General features: G+C 39.8%; 1 protein-coding gene across 1 annotated transcript in view; it reads left to right on the top strand.

Annotated features, from left to right (window-relative positions):
- PDSS2 (decaprenyl diphosphate synthase subunit 2) overlaps window positions 1-13304 on the top strand; it is a 254629-nt gene that overhangs the window by 216372 nt on the left and 24953 nt on the right. The window contains exon 7 of the mRNA XM_029945385.1: window positions 11839-11871. Within this exon, the coding sequence (XP_029801245.1) occupies window positions 11839-11871 (33 nt within the window). The remainder of the gene's footprint in view (window positions 1-11838; window positions 11872-13304) is intronic.

Below are 13304 nucleotides of genomic sequence, written 5' to 3'. Positions count from 1 at the left end.
AGCACAGAGCCCGACGCAGGGCTTGAACACACTGACTGCAAGATCATGACCTAAGCTGAAGTCAGACGCTTAACTAACTAAGCCTCCCAGGCACCCCTCCTCCCCAGGTTTTGAATTTTATTTCCAGATCCCTAAGGATAACAGTGAATTCACCTGCCATAGTGACTTACTTGGAATAGTCAGTCATTTAGTTAGCATTTGTTATAAAAGTATTTGTGTTATGGTCTTCACAGAGTTAGGCTATTTGATGGCAGCCCTATATTGTTCAATAGAAAAAGTTGGTATAGCAAAAATGACCCATAGGGGAAGGTTTTAGAAGACTGGATTCTAGTTTGGACTCTGCTAGCATCTGTATAAACTTAATCACATTCTTTCATGTCCTTGTTATTACTTAATGTCAAATGATGCTTTTGAACAAGATCATTTCTGAGGTCCCTTTCGGCTTTCAAATAAGTCTAAGAAATAGGTCTCTTAGGCAAGAGATGCATTATAAGAAAAATATTAATCACTATTAGAAGCTTAATACTAGTTTTGACACTGAGAAATGGAAAAGTCTTACTCCCAATGATGGAAGTCACCTATGATTTTTTTAATAGTTTTTTAAGTTTATTTTTGAGACAGAGAGAGACAGAACATGAGTGGGGAAGGGGCAGAGAGAGATGGAGACACAGAATCTGAAGCAGGCTCCAGGCTCTGAGCCGTCAGCACAGAGCCCAACGCGGGGCCCGAACCCACGAACCATGAGATCATGACCTGAGCTGAAGTCAGCCGCTTAACCGACTGAGCCACCCAGGTGCCCCAACCTATGATTTCTTAATGTCACATGTAAAATTGCTTCCCTGCTGTACTCAGACAGGTTTGTGTCCCATCTACCCTTTTGATTTCCTGCTTAGGGAAAGTGAGAATTAATGACTAGACAGGGAAGCGAAGAGATCACATACCCTTAGTACCATTCAGTATCCTTGTAAGGAGGAAGAAGCTTCTGGAATTTTTTGTATCAGGCCCTGCTACCTCCTCTTCAACTCCCAAAGTCTTAAGATTAGGTAGCTGTCTTCCATCACACCCAAAGGGAGGCCAGTGTGCATGCGCGTGCGCGTGCGCGCGCACACACACACACACACACACACACACACACACACACACACACTCTCATACCCTTTTATAAGAGGCAGTTAAGAACATCAGGCCAGAACTGAAACAACTGAAAAATATTTGTTGAGTGATGTTTCCATACTAAATTCTACCTTAATTTTAAATTTAAATTTGTAGCTGCTGAAAAATAATGATCAGGTAAAAATACTGAGTGAATGGGTGATTCACCCTAGGGAGGTGAAGTCATTACTCAGTTATCATTTGATTCCTAATAAAAGAAAGAGAATCCTTCAGAGAACCACAGAGCTCTGACTCTCTCAGGGAGTCCAGAGGCCATTGCAGGTCAGCAAGCTTTATTTTTAATGATCTTTCTAGGTTTCTGCTGCCATTATAAGTCACAGAAGAGATGGGAATTATGATTATATTTTCTTGGCTATTTCTGAAAGTACTGAAATGTCACTTAGGCTTGTGACATTCTGACACTGTCATAACCAGCCATACACTACTTAAGTGAACTACATTTTACCAATGCTAAGCTATAAGCCACTTACCCTAGGTATCCTACTATTACTGCTTATTCAAAATGTGAAGCAAAGATTGCTAGTCGAGGCTGGTGTACATGAACATAACACATGTATATTCTTAAACAAAAGAGAAAATGCACATTCAGAGACTCTTCCTTAATGCTACCTGATACTCTCTAATTGCTTAAGTTACTTTTGAGTTGTTTCAAAAGGAATAATATTGACATCCTCTAGCGCAGGAGGTGTACAATGTAGGCCTTTGAAAGGACTGTATATGAGACCACAAAGACTCTGAAATGGCTCTAGAAATCTCCTATATTACAATATGTCTTAAGTTTTTCTGTTATACTTAAGGAAAAATAAAGGGCTTGACACAGGAGATACAGCAGTACATTGCCCCAAGGTTGTCTATGGCCTCATAAAGAGGAGGTAAGAAAAGCACACAAGTAGTGTGTGTAATGATGGGAATAGTATAATAATGTCATTTAGAGAGCACAGAGGAAAGTCAAGAAAGGATTTGTGAAATAGGTGATCTCTGAGAGAGCCTTCAAGAAGATCTTGACAGCAAAGGTGGGAATGATAGGCTTCCTAGGCAGCAGAAGCCATGAAAAAGAGATGAAGATGGGCAAGTGCATTGTATTCAAGTATTATAGTTTGGCTTAAATGTGAAAAATACAGGGCAGTATAGAGACAGGCAAAGAATTGCTCTGAAATAGTGCACAATGCCTGTATTTAGAGGCTTTGGTTCAAACAAAAACATGTACATGAATATTCAGATTAGCAACATTTACAATAACCAAGAAGTGGAAACACCCCAGTGTCTATCGATGAATGGATAAACAAAATGTGGTATTTCCATACAATGGCATATTATCCCCCAGTAAAGAGGCATGCTACAACCTGAAACTAGATAGTGGTGATGGTTGTACAACATTCTGAGTGTACTAAAGTGCCCCTGAATTATATATACTCTGTAAAATAGTTAAAATGATGAATTTTATGTTATATGAATTTTACTTCAATTGAAAAACAAAAAGACTGTGGATGTTTGCTTGCAGAAAATGAACTTGATTCAGGTCATGGAGCAGACATTGACAGTTTTTGAACCAGGTAATGCCAGCGTCTGAAATGTGTTTTAGGGACGTATGTCTGGCTGCCTCATACCCATAGGATGAAAGGAACAAGGAGATGCTAGAGAGAAGATGAGTTAGGAAGTTTGGGGGAACCTCTTGATTAGTGCAGGGGAAAAATTACAATCAGATCTTTGGCAACAAGAATGAGAAGATAAGGAGGTTAGGTGTAAAACTTCAGAGGAGCTCCTGGCTGGCTCAGTCAGTAGAGAATATGACCCTTGATTTTAGGGTTGTGAGTTCAAGTCCCATGTTGGGTGTAGAGATTACATAAGGTAAAATCTTTTTTAAAAATTCATTCCAGGGGCGCCTGCGTGGCTTGGTCGGTCAAGTGTCTGACATAGGCTCAGGTCATGATCTCGTGGTTTGTGAATTTGATCCCTGGGTCAGACTCTGTGCTGACAGCCCAGAGCCTGGAACCTGCTTCGGATTCTGTGTCTCCCTCTCTCTCTGCCCCTCCCCAACTTGTTCTCTTGTTCTCTCTCTCTCTCTCTCTCTCTCTCTCTCTCTCTCAAAAATAAATAATAAAAAAATTTTTTAAAAACCTTATTTCAGGGAGAAAATGTATATAGGACCTAAAGATTAATAGGATAGGGAAAAGCTGGCAGGTGTGTACAAGAAAGGGGCAGTCAGAGGCCAAAACCATGATTTTTAACTTGGATTAGAGGAAGAATTGTGCCATTAATAGAAATAGGGAAATTAAGTGGGGAAAGTGGTATAAATTTGGTTTTGACATATGAGCTTGAGGTGTTCCATCAAGGTTGGTGGCCATCACCTTGGACCCTGGCCACTGGAGGAAAGAACTCAGTTCCATTTTCAGCCTGATTTATTTGCCCATGGCCTTTCTGCAGTCTGGGTGGAGTGTGTGTGTGTGTGTGTGTGTGTGTGTGTGTGTGTGTGTGTGTGTGTGCAATTTTAAATTCATGTTTCTTCCAGATTCCAGGAGAGCATAGCAATAGCAAGAAAAAAAGGGTTCACAATACTTCTGAATAAAGAGAAATTTGTTATATAAATAAGAGAAGCCCCTTCTCTTTTTTTTAATTGGACACCATAAGCTATCTACACACCTGTCTGTTGCTTCCTCTTTTCCCAGTTAACCAAAGGAAGAGAATACAGGAAATCTAATCCATGGCCATTCACATTTCCCTCCAAAGTTTAGCTTTCCTGGGTGAAAGAGGTGGTAACATCAGATACCTGAGAAATCCAGCGTTGACTTTCTTGCAGATGCCTTTGTGCTATCTTATTAACAGGCAAGAATGATCAAGATAACAGAGGCCTGTCCTATTTCTTTCTTTGAAACTGGAAAGTTGGGTTGATACAAGCTCTGCTTCTCTTACCAAACCAAAACTCAACTGCTTCAACTGTGGGGCTAACAGATCTAATAGAAGACTGATTTGTAAGCTTTTTAAATCTTTATACAGACCATTACAGGATGACAGTGGGGGTCCTACCCTTCCTCCCTTCCTCTGTCCCCCAATAAACCTTTTCATGTATGTATAAAACTCCACCTCTTCCTACCAATGCAGATGCACAGAGAGTTTATTTTCAATATGATCTGTCTTCTCTAAAGGAACCAAATGATATTCTTGCCAGTGCCAAGGCAAAAGATCTTTAAAATGTCACTATTTTCGCAGCCACCAATGTAATCTTTTATTCAGACTAGGGTAATTAATGGACAATGGCTTAAAACAATTGGATGAATGGTTAGAAGAGAACCGGATATTCACATAGACTCAGAGCACCCCACGATTACTTATTAAATACAAAGGGAAGCAGTGAACAGTTTCACCAATAATGAGACAAACTGATTCTGTATGATTTCTGATATAATAGAGAAGTATACACCATCATTTATGTAGTTGTCTTGCCAAAAAAATTTTTTAGGTTTAATCTAATCATGAGGAACAGTCAGACACATCCAGGATGAGGGACATTCTCTAGGGCACCTGACCTGGACTCTTAAAAAATGTCAGTGTTGGGATTCCTGAGTGGCTTGGTTGGTTGAGTGGCCGACTTCGGCTCAGGTCATGATCTCATGGGTAGAAGAAGGCTTGTGAGTTTGAGCCCCACGTTGGGCTCTGTGCTGGCAGCTCAGAGCCTGGAGCCGCTTCCAATTTGTGTGTCCCTCTCCCTCTGCCCCTCCCTTGCTCATGATCTGTCTTTCTCTGTCTCCCAAAACTAAATAAATGTTAAAAAATTTTTTTTTAATTTTTTATGTGTTATGAAAGAAAAAGTGTGGTGTGGAAGAGATTTAGAAGCCATAACATCCCTGGGGTACGTGGGTGGCTCAGTTGGGTAAGCACCGGACTTCAGCTCAGATCATGATCTCACAGTTCGTGGGTTCGAGCCCCATGTCAAGCTCTGTGCTGACAGCTCAGAGTCTGGAGCCTGTTTTGGATTCTGTGTTTCCCTCTCTCTCTGCTCCTGCCCTGCTCATTCTCTCTCTCTCTCTCTCTCTCTCTCTCTCTCTCTCTCTCCTTCAAGACTAAATAAGCATTAAAAAAAAAAAAGCCATGACATCCAAAGAAAATGTATGATTTTTAATTTGATCTTAGAACAAACTGCTCTAAACAACACTATTGGTTAAACTGGAAACCTTTGAGTATGGGCTTCTTCATCACTTTAGGAAGTGTTAAACTTGTTGGATTGATAACGGTTTGTTGGTTTTGTAGGAGAACATTGTTGTTACTGAAGTATTCAGCGATGAGACGTGATGCCTATAACTTTCAAATAATCAGCAAATGATTGTCCAAAGAGAAAGCAAAGACGGCAAAATATTAGCAAATGGTTAATGTAGTAGAGGGCTGATGGGTGTTCATAATGTTCTTCCCACTAAAAACTTTGAGAGGAGAAAACAAATGTTTCAGGAGAAAGGTATCTTCCTTGTAGCTTTAAAGAGGAATCTTTTTAAAAATGACTGTTGTTCCCAAATATAGCTACTAGCGTTCGGGAAGAATAACATGGTAAGTAGAGATGATCAGTCTCTAGCAATTTCTGGACTCCCTGCTGTGGAATATTAGTTTTCTACTTTTAGAGAAATGTTTCTCCATATCCAGTTTTCAAGTTCAGATAATAGTAGTTGAAAATTGGAAACAGTTCATTTATGTCATCCAATCCTTCTTTGTTACCTGACTTATAAGAAAGCATTTGTTTCTTAAAGTAAAAGACCACATTGTACATCCATTACTTACCAACCGGGAATCTGTCTGCCTTTGGTCTGCAGAGACTGGTATATAAACCTTTGGAATTAATCCCTCTGTGCATCCTCTCGCTCAGAACACTGGCTTTTCTTTTTTTTCTTTTGTACAGAATATTGTTTTACAGTGCTCACTGTAGCTGTCTGAGGAGGCCTCTGGTGTCATGGGCACTGACACACTATCTTGTCTGTTTTCACCTTTTTTTTTTTTTAAGATAAAATAAGGTTCAAACCGCACATTCTCTGTGAACTGCTAAAGACTGGGAAAAATTACTTTCTTTTCTCATGACCTGGATTGACAAGAAGCACACCTACAGGAGGCAAAAAGATGAGTGAATGGTCTTTTAAAGACCCTAGTAATGAAGCCCTCAGAGAATTGCCGTGTACGGTAGAATTTACAGTGACTTCTGGAGATGAACAGTGTGGCAGGAAGAGGTTTAGGACTGCTAGCTGTTGAAATACAGTCTGGAATTTATTTTATATCAGCCTATTTTGGGCCCCAGTGAGAAAGTTATTTTAATAATATCTTGCTCTGCTAGAAATATACATGATAAGTGGCAGATGTCAGAAAAAGAGGGGAAAGTTATAGCACTCCATTCTCCTTGAGACTTAAGGAGTTTTTATAGTTGTTCTTCTTTAGCCTTTGAAGTAAATACAGATGCGTACAGGAGCACAAATTGAAAAGGGCGTTAGACATGGTCCAGACCAGTGATCTTCAAATGAATCAGAAACTCAGGGCCAGAGCGCTGAGGATGTGCATTTTTAACAAACTACTCAGGTGATTCTGACAGCTAGTTCAGCATTTGTGAGAGCCTAGCATTCGGGAATGTGTGATCTAGTCCAGTACTTATTTTACAGATAAGAAAATGAAGACCCCAAATTTTAAAATTTCAAAATTATCAGACATATTCATGTATCATGTGATAGGAACCATATTTTCTGACACCCAGTACTCGCATCTTCCCAGGAGGTTACAGTGCTTTTTGGAGTGGTCACCGTTAAGATTAAGCCACTTATGGGGGTGCTTGGGTGGCTCAGTCGATTAAGTGTCTGACTTCAGCTCAAGTTATGATCTCACAGTCCCAGAAATTCAAGCCCCATGTCAGGCTCTGCTAACAGCTCAGAGCCTTAAAATAAAATAAAGTAAAATGAAATAAAATATATTAGGCTGCTTACTTTCCTCCATAGACAAGGCCTACTTAACCCCATAACCTTTGAGGCATGCATCTTGAATTGTGCTGAGGTTTCCGTTCCAGGCTCTTTTCCCTTCAACACATTGCTTCCAAGGTTGAGACATTTATTTTTTTTTAACGTTTATTATTTTTGAGAGAGAGTGAATGAGGGAGGAGCAGAGAGAGAGAGAGGGAGACACAGAGTCTGAAGCAGACTCCAGGCTCTGAGCTGTCAGTACAGAGCCCAACACAGGGCTTGAACTCCAGAATGGTGAAATCATGACACTTAATGGACTGAGCCACCCACTTGCCCCTCAGGTTGAGGCACTTCATTATGCTAAACAAGTATATCTATTGGAAGGCTACTAGATCATTCTTCTCTGTCCTATCCTTTTGTTGTTTTATTTTCATGAATTCTTTGCATTTATTTTTTAGATTCCCCTCCTTGGTCTACTTATAAATCGAAATTGGACACTAAAGTGAAAATATGGTATTGTTCAAAATGGGTAAAAATTAGTTGTCAAACATCAGCTAATGGTTCCATATTAATTACATATTGGTGCTCTGAATTGAAACACTCAGCTTTCCTAGATCTAGAAGTGACTATAATGAACTTTGCTTCTTAGGTTTCCTAAACAGACAGTACATAGCCAACACATAGAAAGAAAAAGCATTTATCCATGTATGCATCCATTCACCAGATACTATAGGCCATGTGCTCTGTAGTAGTCCTGATCTAGACATGGAATACAGCTGTGAGCAGGAGAGAACTTCGCTCTCCTCTCGTAGAGCCTCAGTTCTGGAGGGAGAACAAACCAAAACAAAACTATGCAACCCCTGGAATAGAAGCTCCACAAGGGCAGAGATTTTTATCTGTTCTTTTCATGGCTCCACCTCCTGTGCCTAAGCAGTGCCTGACACATAGTAGGTGCATAATGGATAAACACATAGTAGGTGCACAGTAGATAATTATTTCGTGAATGAGCCATCATCAGGTGAAAGAGAAACTATACCCTCTCCCAAATTAACTATCTTGCAAAAAGAACTAGAATAGGTAAAGTGTAATGGGAATATTAATTATATAGGGGCTGAATCTCATTTCTATCAGTGTCTAGTGTGCTATACTTTCATAAGCTCTAAAAGCCTTTTGTGGAAACACAAATGTGTATCAGAACGTGTACTCGAAGGTACGTATATGACCTATGTAAATACTAACTCACAGCAGCAGCTGGAAATATGTATATATTATTAAATCCCATAAAGACTTAAATATTTATCTTATAAAATATTTGGTACTTTTCTGTACTTGCTTACTAAGCAGTCCAGGGTGAAGTGGTTTCACAAAACTGGGATGTTTCTTTTCTTTTTTTTTTTTTTTTTTTTGGAATGTTTCTTGTGATAAAATAAAAAGGACATTCAGGTGAGCTGCTTATCAACAGCTAATGCCTGTTCAGGTTGTAAAGGGCTGCAGTGATTGTGCCGTCATTTTGTGTAGCCTTCTGATTCTCCAGCTTCCCAAACCCTTAGGAGCTGATCCTGAACAGATACAGATTACATAGATGGTGTAATGGTGCCACTATCCCCAGCGGAGCGTCTCTCTCCTGGGTGAGAGGCTGGCAACCAAGCCAGGAAATACACCATGAAACGACAGAGTTTGAAGGTAACTTGTGATTAATAAAGCGCAAGTACTTCAAAATAATAGAATTCTCTAAGATAATCCATTTAAAATCAAAGTATGGGGGATATGGTTGTACAAAAATTTCTGATAGGACCACCCTAATTATATCTGAAACCAGCATTCTAGTCACTCTTTCTGCCTAAGGAAATGGCTGTTGATTTTTCTTTTTTTTATTTTTTTATGAGACAAACTGGAAAGTGCCTCACTACTTCTAAAAGGCAAAGTCTACCCTAAGTCATCATAAGTTGTATCATTTCTCTGCACATTACCTTGCAATCATGGCTTTTTAACTTTCAACAAATATCACTTTCAATACTTTTAACATACTCTTTTTGTGAAACACTGAAAGATAGGAATGTTGAAAGATGCAGAATGATGAGCTGGTTGGAACAGGAACACAACTGAAAGTAGTGAGAAAATGGCAAATTTGTTGCAAGAATGAGTCCTTTGACAGGAGGAACCATTCTGTGGAGCTTCCCATTTGTGCCTCTTTTGAAAAGTGCTGTGCTGAGGCGCCTGGGTGGCTCAGTCGGTTAAGCGTCTGACTTAAGCTCAGGTCATGATCTCATGGTTTGTGAGTTCAAGCCCCATATCGGGCTCTGTGCTGACAGCTCAAGAGCCTGGAGCCTACTTCAGATTCTGTGTCTCCCTCTCTCTCTGACCCACCCTTGCTCATGCTCTGTCTCTCTCTCTCTCTCTCAAAAATAAATAAACATTAAAAACTTTTAAAAAAAGAAAGAAAGAAAAGTGCTATACTTGAGCAATCCGTACTAATCAGCAAGAGATAAGGAAAAGGATGAACAGTTGAAAAAGTCGAAAGCATGTGACCATAGATAGGATCGGCCTCAGTGTCAAATATCTCTTAACCTAATATGAATTCAAAAGACAGCTGGAAGTTTGAGAACTTAAAGACTAAGCAAAATTATGAAATGCTGCTGCTGAAATTTTGGTCACAAGCCATGGATTATTCCCTGGATCAAGGCCACTTGATATTTGCACACTAACAAGGTTTAGTAGAGCTGGGTCATGAGTGCCCTGGACAGACGTGCTCAAGGGTTCTCTGTAAACCGCAGATGTAACAGTGGAGAAAGAGGGATTTTCAATGTAGACAAAACTATTTTGGGAGATGTCCATAGATACACAAACAAGTAAATATAAAATATCTAAGCAGAAAGAAGAAGAAACATAGTTTCTCAATTTCTGCAAGAACTGACTTATACTCCTTATGGTATAATGCAGCTCAAGATTATATTCAGACTCTTCTTAGTTCACTGCAAATCTAGATCCCTAAAAAAATTTCAAGAGCAGTTTGGAAACCCCAAATTCTTTTTTACAGTATATCGATTGCAGGGGCCTTTTGTTTCATAGAAAACATTCAAGTCACCATTTTCACTTAGAGTGGTTTGTGATGGGGCCAAAAGCTATACATGACCAGTGTCTTCTGCTAAGTTGCTTATTATCAAAGTAAGAAAAACACAATCCAAGCATCTTTGTATAAATTTTTTAAAGGACTATAAGGAAGCAAGAAGAGTCAGGGCCAGTGTTATAAATCTTCTATAATCTCATTAAAGTTACCTGCCCACCTTCATTGTCTGTATAGTGTCATTTTGGCCTCAGGACCTAACCTATTTGCAACTTGAAGGGTTCTTATTCTGTACAGAGGTGGCGGGAGAAGTTTTAATGAAGTCTACAGAAAATGAGTTGACCTATCAACAAAGATCAATACATTGATTGTCTCTGTCATGTTAGGATTTTATACCTGACACATTTGAGTAGTAGATGTGTTTACTTTACATTTTTAATAACTAAAAATATTTTTTAAATATGACCACATATAGGTTGTCTTTCTCAACCCCACCATCTCTATCCTCAACCCTGATGGGGTGGGAGCTAGAGGTGGGAGTCGTTCAACATAATAACAACATGATAAAAATTATGCCAAAGGAAGTGGGGGAGAAACTGAGCCCACAGATTACATTACTGATTATACAGGAGGAAACATGTCCTTACAGAAGAGCCATCTGATAGTCCCCACCTTTACCACGTGATCGAAGTTATAGCATTACTAAGAATGAGACAGCCTGACATTTTGTGCCTCCTGAATTGATGCAATATTAAGTATGTAATTTTCTATATAAAGTGCTCTTGCCAGAAGTGTTTAAGCAAGCTTTTTCAGACCCAACTTTCAGTTTGCAAGCAAAACAGGGACAAATTAAATGACACATCGAAGAAATAATACGAAAAATCCAAAACGACATTTTATAAGGCAGCTGCCCTGGTGTCTTCAAAACGTCAGTGATTTGCATGAAAAAAGGTTAATAGTTTTTCTTTTTATTTATTAAAATATGGGGAGGGTGTAGTCTAGATGTAAAAGGCTAACCAAAGATACAGAAACCATATGTAATGTGTGAATCTTGTTTAAATTTGTTTGGGGGGGAAGCCATAAAGGATATTCTTGGGACAATAGGAGAAATTTGGATATGGATTGTATGTTACATAACATGTAATTATTGTTTTTAAAATGTGATAACAAGGACGCATGAGTGGCTCAGTCAGTTAAGTGTCCAACTTCAGCTCAGGTCATAAGTTCAAGCCCCATGTCAGGCTCTCTGCTGTCAGCCTGCTTTGGATCCTCTGTCTCTCTCTCTCTCTCTGCACCTCCCCATCCCTCAAAAATAAACAAACATTTTTAAAAAATAAAATGTTGTAGCAGTCCTGTGTTTATGTATAAAATACCTTGTGCTTATAAGACATGTCATGTGCTGAACCACGGCGGGGTGAAGAATCATGTCTCCTATTGTCCTGTCTAGATAGGATGTATATATATGTGCTCACTGTGCTGTTCTTCCAACTTTGCAATATGCTTAAGAGTGTTGTATGGATATAGTTGTATAGAGATACAACTATATAGATATAAAGAAAGATACACAGTGGGGGGACCAAGGGAGAGAGAGTTGACTTTTATTCTTGGAGAAGTAAAAGTTTTAGAAGCATTACATGATTTTTAAAGAACTAACAAATTACTTTCCCCCTCTTTCTACTTTAGGCTCAGGAGAAGGGAAGATTAGACTATGCTAAGGTAAGTAGAGTTTTATACATACTACACAGTTTTCTACATTTCAACCTGGCGTTTGGTTTTTGTTTATAATTGAAAAGTCAAAAAGAGAATCAACCTGTTCAGAGCTTGGGTGACATTCTCTGTTAAGTAACGGGCATTACCAGGTGAGTGTATGTATTGAATGCCTGCTTCACAACAGACACTGTGTTAGGTGTTGAGACTATAACAGTGCGCCAGATAAAGTGTTTCCTTTTGGGACATTGACAATACAGTACGGGAGACAACTAAATGGATGCATCATATCATGTCATGTGGTGGTAAGTACTATGAAGACAGATATACTGGATAACTAACCATTGCTAGAAACATGCCTTCATCCTGTGGATGGAAAACAGCTTTTCACTCCATCAGATAATACCTGACAGGCACTGTACACAGCAGACTCAGATGCCTAAAGGTGATAGTTTTCATATCACCTGTGGATCTTTTGAAAACACACATGCCTAGGTTACCACAGCATCACACCCTCTTTCATCAAGATCCAAATCCTCTGGTGGGAATAGCAGGGCAGGGGCAGGATGGAAGTATTTGAAAAAAAAGGCTCCACAGATCATTCTGACACGTGGCCTTGTTTAAAAAGCGCCATGGGAGGTCAGATCTCAGTGCACCAGAGCAAGTCTCGGAGCACACTTGGGTCACACTCTGTTTTCCCCTCAGGGACAAATGGAACATTTTAGCAGGTGTGTGGGATGCATACAGCTGCTTGTCTAAAGAAACATGCCAACCCCCTGGTTTATGCCACCTTCAGGAATATCCAGGGTATGAGCGCACCTGCACTCCAAAGACACGGAGGAAGAAATATGAGCTGTAAGGGCTCTGCTCATATGGGGACAGCGGAAACCCGCAGTGATCTCTCGGGGCCCATCCAGAACCTTGTGCTCTCCTGGCAGCCCAGAGGTGCCCACCCATGGCACCATGCCCGCCCTCTTTGCCTTGACTGAGCTGTAGTCCCTCCTTTTCTCCATCTCACAGACTTTTGCTTTCCTTCATGGTTTAATACACGGTACACCTCTCAGTCATTGTATTTACTCAGTAATATTATAATGACCCATTTATGAGGCAGACCACAGACTGAGCTCTTCTAAGGCAGGAACAGTGTCTTATTTGTCTTTGTATACTTGATGCTTAACACAGTGATTGGCACATGTAAATAGTGCCTGACGGAGGAAGGGAGGGAGTAAATGAGTGGGTGAGTAAGTGAATGAGTGAGTGAGGCCATGAGTAAGAAAATAGAAGACACATGAAGTTTGTTGCAGGAGGAAATCTGGTATAGGGTTTCTTATGTCAATCAGAGAGAAAAGATGCTTTTGATGCATGTTACAGGTATCAACAATTTAAAAAGATTGTTTGGGAAGGTTGTAATAAACTAGCTTGGAGATAAAGGCTGGGGTTTT

The sequence above is a fragment of the Suricata suricatta genome, chromosome 7 (assembly GCF_006229205.1).
Source record: "Suricata suricatta isolate VVHF042 chromosome 7, meerkat_22Aug2017_6uvM2_HiC, whole genome shotgun sequence".
NCBI classification, from domain to species: domain Eukaryota; kingdom Metazoa; phylum Chordata; class Mammalia; order Carnivora; family Herpestidae; genus Suricata; species Suricata suricatta.
This window is presented reverse-complemented; position numbering and strand designations above follow the sequence as displayed.